This window comes from Pan troglodytes, chromosome 14 (genome assembly GCF_028858775.2).
Source record: "Pan troglodytes isolate AG18354 chromosome 14, NHGRI_mPanTro3-v2.0_pri, whole genome shotgun sequence".
Classification (NCBI taxonomy): domain Eukaryota; kingdom Metazoa; phylum Chordata; class Mammalia; order Primates; family Hominidae; genus Pan; species Pan troglodytes.
This window is the reverse complement of record NC_072412.2, coordinates 62722654-62729259: the sequence shown is the minus strand read 5'-3', so window position 1 is coordinate 62729259 and position 6606 is coordinate 62722654. Positions and strand designations below refer to the sequence as shown.

The 6606-nt window shown below is 49.3% G+C and overlaps 1 protein-coding gene across 1 annotated transcript; it reads right to left on the bottom strand.

Annotated features, from left to right (window-relative positions):
• Positions 1 to 219: 219 nt before the first annotated feature.
• On the bottom strand, positions 220 to 1903 carry LOC129136765 (proline-rich protein 20E). The gene is made up of 2 exons (XM_054665041.2): positions 1852 to 1903; positions 220 to 833 (listed from the first exon to the last, which is right to left on the bottom strand). The coding sequence occupies exons 1-2, from the start codon at positions 1901 to 1903 to the stop codon at positions 220 to 222; spliced, it is 666 nt and encodes a 221-aa protein (XP_054521016.1).
• Between the last annotated feature and the right edge of the window lie 4703 nt (positions 1904 to 6606).

Below are 6606 nucleotides of genomic sequence, written 5' to 3'. Positions count from 1 at the left end.
ACGTGACGTGTACTTTCACTGTACATGACAGTTCCATTCCAATCGCCTTGTACAGAAAGGGGGTTTGGCAGCTTGCATATTGCAAGTTGCCTACTCTAAGTTCAGGGGAAGCTCAGGCTTCAGGTCCAGTCGGGGGAGGAGTGGAGCAGAAGTGGGGCTGGGGGGAACGTCCAGGTGGAAGAAAGGGAGGCTGGGAACAACGTGGGTGGCGGATAGTGGTCAATATGCAATGTCGGTGAGGAACACTGGGACCCCTTGCACATAGGTGCCGTGGGGGGTTTGAATGACTTGTAGAACAGCTGAGTCACCCAGAGCCCTAAACCCGATGCAGGGATAGAGGGTCAACGCGGGTTGCCAGTCAACAGCCTGAGGCCCAGGAGCAGTGGGCGGCTCCTGAAACCCCAGCTCAGGTTGCGCCACGTCGGGGCCAGGGCCTTCCTGCACAGTTCCAGGCAGAGGACCTGTTTCAGAAAGAGAGAAGGCTGCGGTCTCCGTGATTTCCGGTTCCCCCTGGTGGCCTGGCTCTCCATGGTGGTCCAGTGGGATGTGCACGTCCGGTCCCATCACGCCTTCTGCCCCCTGTCTCTGGCCAGCGTCCCCGCGGGGCCCAGCCCTTCTGCCACGGCCTCGCCCTGGCCGCCGGCTTCCTCCCCGGCGCCGGCCTCTCTCTGCAGGACGGGGTGACTCTGGGCGAGCTGGGGGCTGCCATCTGAAGGGTTTCACGTAAGCGATGGGTTTTGCGGGTTGGGCTGGCTGTGCGGGCCCATCTGCTTCCACGGAGTCTTCAGGGTCCGCAACACAGCAGCCTGGCTCTGGAGGAGGCCCACCTGAGGCTAAAAGAGAAGCAGAGCGTGAGCAGAGAGAGATAGAAGGAATTTTACCCATCAAGCAGTTATAGGATACTTTTAAAAATAAATACTCAGAGAAAAGAGGGATTTTTGAAGTTAAAATTGTCAGAGAAGAAACAAAACTCCCCATGGAAATTGGAGAATGAAGTTGAGAAGATCTCCCACAGAACAAAGCAAAAACCTAAAATGATGGAAAGAAGGAGGAAATATAAGAGAATTAGAGGTATGTTGTGGCTGAGACATTTCACCACAAAATTTCAGAGTGCTGAGGAAAAAGAGAAGATTCTAAAAGATTGTAGGGAGCGGGAGACAGAGAAAGGAAAAGTCACATGGAAAGGGCTAGGATTCCACATGTCTCAAAAATCAGACATCTCAAAAGCAGCAGTTCAGTCTAGAACATAACAGAAAATGTCTTCGAAATTTCAAGGGAAATGAATTTCCCACCTAAAATGTCCTGTCCAACCAAAGTTTCACTAAAGAATCTGGGAGGGGAGAATGAAGATGTTTCAGACCAGCAAGATGTTAAAGAATTTGCTTTCAGTGGATGCTTTATTGTTATGCATCTGTCAAACTAGACAAGATTAAAAGATTTAGGACACTCAGCGTAGGAAGGGAAATGTTTTGGAGAACAACGTGGCAACAGCCGTAAAATTCCAACTCCTCCGGGAAAGAACAAGGTGGAAGTATCGGTTTATCATAGATCAAGACGTAGCGTGAGGACTCGCTCTGCTACGGAGAAACAGTAATACAAAACGAAACAGAAGGAAACAGCGACAACAACAGCAAATCTCAGATTTGGGAAATGGGATTACAGTTCGAAAGAGGGAAGGGAATTTGCCAGAGGATGTGGAACCTGGGAGCTGACTTCCAACAACCAGCCCAGGTTGAGGCAGGCTAGGAGAAGGTGAAACAGAGAATGCTCGATTGAGTTTGAATTCAAACAATTGGGGAAGAATTGGGGAACAAACGAAATCAAAAAGAGAGTGGCAGGCGTTTGATGTACCTTGATTAGGGGCCATGGAGCGAAGTCGCTTCGAAGGCCTTGGTTCCTCCATGAGCAATCGGCGGGAGGGGCTGGGGAGAAAAACAAGAGAGCAAGAACGGATTTAGGAAGACAGAGGTGACAAGGCAGGGGGATGGCCGTGGCCTTTCTAGGGGAATGAGGATTCTGTCCCCAGCTGCACCCACCCAAGATCTGTCCACCCCTCCGGGACTCCCAGACACACACCTGATCTTCCCACAGCTGGCTCCGGAGATCTGAAAATTAGGAGACTCTTCGACGAAGAGAGGCCCGAGGAGTCGGAGGTGTCCACAGGTTCACCGCTGTAGCTCTGAGGTAGTCCACCCGCAGCCAGGGAGTCTGGAGGGAAAACGCAGCAGGTTCTGGCTCCGAGCCCAGCAGAAAGCCGACTGCTGGAGGCCGAGCGCGGTCCCTCTTATATGGCAGCAAGGCAGTCGCGTAAGGGACAGGCGTCGTCAGAGGGGGTCCGGCTGGGGCGGGCCTGGCTGGGATTGCGAGGCGCATTGGGCCAGTCCCCTGCCAGTCAAATGGGGCCCTTCTGAGATGCCGCCATTTCTAGACGCCCGTGGTTGATTGATTAATCTAATCATCGAGGGACAAATTGCATAATGGCCTTTGAGTGTCAGCACAATGGGGTGTGGTGCCCGGAAAGCGGCTGATAAGAAGATGCGATTAGCTTAGATCTGAGCATGGTGAAGGAATGCATCCAAAGGGGGGATATCTGGGCTGAAATCTGGAACATAAAATTTGAAATTAGTCAACCTGAACCGGGTTGGGAGAGACAGGGAGAAAGGAAAGGGAGTGAAGAGGGTGTGCTGAGGCCCGAATGGAAGGGAGCCCGGCACATTCTGGCAATGGACCGGAGGCCAAGTCCAGGCCCAGAGGTGGTGCGAGGTGGAGGCAGGCTACGCGCAGGAGCTGGTCTTGTTCCAAGGCAGCGGAAAACCGTGGAACGGTGTCCGGCAGCGGGTTAACATTTCAGAAACGACCAGCCTGGCTGTGAGGGAGCGCCAACCCAGGGTCCGCAGAATTAAGTCAGGAGAGGCAAGAAGGCTATTGCAGCCCTCGGGGTTGGGCGCAGGGTGCTGTTAGACTGAGACTGAGGGAGGTAGAGGAGGAGAAAGTTCCCTGGTGGGAGAGAAATTTCCCAGAGAAAGCCAGACCCAGTGTGGACAGCCCTTGAGGAAGAGACTGCGGCCTTGGTAGCCCGCCCGTTCATTCAGGCAGAGGTGGACCGAGAACCTGCTCTGAATGGGAAGTTGCGGAGCTTGGCTTGCGCACATCTGCCTGAAGGGGCTTTTGAACTGCCAAGTGAGGTTGTCAGGTGGCCTTTTGTAAAAAGAGTCGAGCTCAGCGCGATGGCGACGGGGCTGGAGATGAGTGTGAGACCCACACCACTGGCTTTTATTGCTGTGGCTGCACACACGGGTGGAGGAAGACAGCGGGAAACACAGCAGGACACTGGAGGGGAATCCCGCAGTGGGTTATTTGGTTGGTTTGCATCCTTGTTGTTTTTTTTTTACAGAGACGGGTTGTCGCTCTGTAGCCCAGGCTGGAGTGCAGCGGTGCCATCTCGGCTCGCTGCGGCTACTTGGGGGACTGAGATAGGAGAATCAGTTCAAGTGATTCTCCTGTCTCGGCCTCCGGAGTAGCTGGACTACAGGTGAGCGCCACCACATCGGGACAATTTTCGGATTTTTTGGAGAGACGAGTTTTCGCTATGTGCCCAGGCTTGTTTGAAAGGCCTGAGCTCAAGCCGTCCTTCCCGCTCCAACTCCCGAGTAGCTGGGACCCCAGGCGCAAGCCACCATGCCGGGCCAATTATTTTTTTGGGTTGTATATGTTGTTGAAGTGAGGTTTTGCTATGTTTTCACCTCACATACCTTTTCTGTCCCAAGACCCCATCCAGGGTACCACCTTACAATTCGTCACGGTTCCCCTTGGCTGCGACGGTTTCTCACACTTGCCTTGTTTTTGATGACCTTGACACTTTGAATACTGATCACATATATTGTGGGATGTCCCCTCCTGAAGTTCGTGTGATGTATTCCTTGTGATCTGACTGGAATTATATGTTTTTGTAAGGAAGATTGCAGCGGGAAAGCGCCATTGCCATCCCATCCTGTCTAGAGTACACACCATCAAGCCGGCTTATCACTGCTGCTATTAGTCCTGGTCACCTGGCTGGGGCAGTGTTGATTAGGTTTCTCCACCATAAAGTGATTTTCCCACCTCTTTCTCTACTGTACTTTTTGGAAGTCGCTACCTGTGGCCTATACTTAAATAAAAGGGAAGTTTTGCTTTATCTCCGTGCAGGGGAATAGCTACCGAAATTCTGTGGAGTTCTCCTGTGTGGAGGATTTTCCCATTCTCCCCCACATGGTTGTTTATTTAGTCACTTATTTATATCCGTATGGACTTATGGACACCTATTGTATGCTTTGGTTTACACTCCAATACTTCAGGGGATGAATTATTTAATAATTGAACTAATTATTTTGTCAGATATTTTACTCAACTATTTAATTATTAATTATTTAGTTAATTACTTTGTTACTGAATGTCGCCAGCTTTGGCCACCGGGAGCTCCTTTAGTTGGTTTCCGTGTCCCTTTGTCAACCTCCCATCGCTGTGGCTTTTGGTTTTGTTTGGTTTTGGGCGGCTCCTTTCTCCCTGGCACCACAGGATGCTCCATGCTTATTTGCATATTCTCATCCTGATTGGGATTTCGTGTGCTCACTGACCAAACCCATAGATTCTTCTGTGAAGTTTCTCTTCAAAACGTTTATCTTTCTTATTGGGATAACTTCTCTCTCTCTTTTTTCCATTTTGAGACAAAGTTTTGCTCCCGTCACCCAGGCTGGAGTGCAATAGCATGATCTCGGATCACTGCAATGGCGCAATCTGGGCTCACTGCAACCTCCGCCTCCTGGGTTCAAAGGATTCTCCCGCCTCAGCCTCCTGAGCAGCTGGGACTACAGTGGCCCACCACCGTGCCTGGCTAATTTTTCTATTTTTATGAGGGCGAGACATGAGAATCGCTTCAATCCCGGGAATGGAGTTCTCAGTGAGCCGAAGCCACCGCGCTCCAGCGTGGGTGAAAGAGTGAGAGTCTGTTTCAAAATAAATAAATAAATAAATAAATAAATAAATAAATGAATAAATAAACCCGGAGGAATTACCAAGGGGTCTTGGTGCCTGCCTGCAGTCTGAGCTATTTGGCAACCTGATGTTGGAGGATCACCTGAGCCGAGGAGGTGCGGGCTGCAGTGAGCTGTGATTGCACCACTGCACTCCAGCCTGGATGACTGAATGAGACCCTGTCTTACTCCACGTACACATGTTTAGTGAAGCATTCTGGTGGTAGAAATGTCCTGGAAGTAGCGTATCAGCAGACTGCCACCTGCGTAATGTAAAACCTGTGCCTCTTTCCAGACAGATATACAGCAGGAAGAGAGTGGCACATGTGTGTGGGATGAATGCAAGGGGGCTTTCTGGCTTATGGATGACATACCCCAATGGCAAGCCAAGAAGCAGCTCCCACTGCACAGTGCTCATTGTGATCCATGCCATGCTTCAATACGAAGTCGCCTGTTCCTAGTTTGGAGACGCACGGACTCCACAGAGGCTCTGCTCCTGACCACACCTGTGTTGCCTGCCTGGACCTTATAGTCACTTCAGCAGGACCCCTGGCACATGGCACGCCAGGTGTTTGTAAAAGCGAGCCACAAACGATGCTCTTAATGTGTACGTTTGTTGGTGTAGACTTGTGTGACTATGGGGAGAGATGCGATATGAATGGAGAACAGAGACTGGAGCCATTTTTCTACCTTCCTTTCTGCTTTTAGTAAACACATTTTATATTTGCGATTTGTGAAAGTTTAGTGAAAGAACTGTTGTATAAAATAAGTCCGAAGAGAAAGGTTTATTTAGAAGGATTGAATACACAAGAGAAAAATCTTTGATGTAAAAAGTTATCTGCATTTTATTTGGACGTTTACAAAGGAGTGAAAACCAGCCAATAAGAGGCTACTTAATAAAATACAAAATACAAAAATTCATAATACAACATTTATCAAACTCTGAAAAGATGGGAACTAACTCAACTTAAACATCTATGAGAAACTTACAGCAAACATCTTGGTTAATGGTGAAACATTTAAAATATTCCCATTAAAGCCAGGAGGAAGCCAAGGACACTGCCGTCAAATCACTGATTCCTCATTTAGCGGTTCCAGTGAGTCATGCACTCTCCTTGTTTCCGTTAACCTCCCCCCCACCACCCCGACACCTTTTGTCTGATTCATCAAATGTCCTTTGATCCACTTTTTCCTCAATCTGTTTGAAATTTTACCTTCTATTCCAATTCATTTAGTGGCTCCCAAAGGGTACCCACGTTGAGACTTAAAAATGTGTCAGTCTAGAGTTTTATCGCTCTTATATTCAGCCAGTCTATCGTCTCCAGGCACTAGACAAGAACTTTAGTAACTTCTAGCTCCTTCTGAATTTTCGCATGCCCCACATGTCTATATGAGTGTCTTCTGGAATTTTAATTCTAGGTCATCAATCCTTTTTCCAGAATCGTACTCCTCTGGACTTAAGAATACAGTTTCCTAATTTCCATGCTTACGGATCCTTGTTGCATCCCACTTCCTCCCGGTTGTCCGGTTTGGCTCTTTCTTGGCTGAAACACGTGACGTGTACTTTCACTGTACATGACAGTTCCATTCCAATCGC

Excerpts from the sequence above, each read along its gene's own strand:
- LOC129136765 (XM_054665041.2), bottom strand. The coding sequence starts at position 1,903 with ATGGAGGAACCAAGGCCTTCGAAGCGACTTCGCTCCATGGCCCCTAAT. Across the intron at positions 834-1,851 it reads CTCCATGGCCCCTAATCAAG|CCTCAGGTGGGCCTCCTCCA; the intron begins GTACATCAAACG and ends CTTCTCTTTTAG.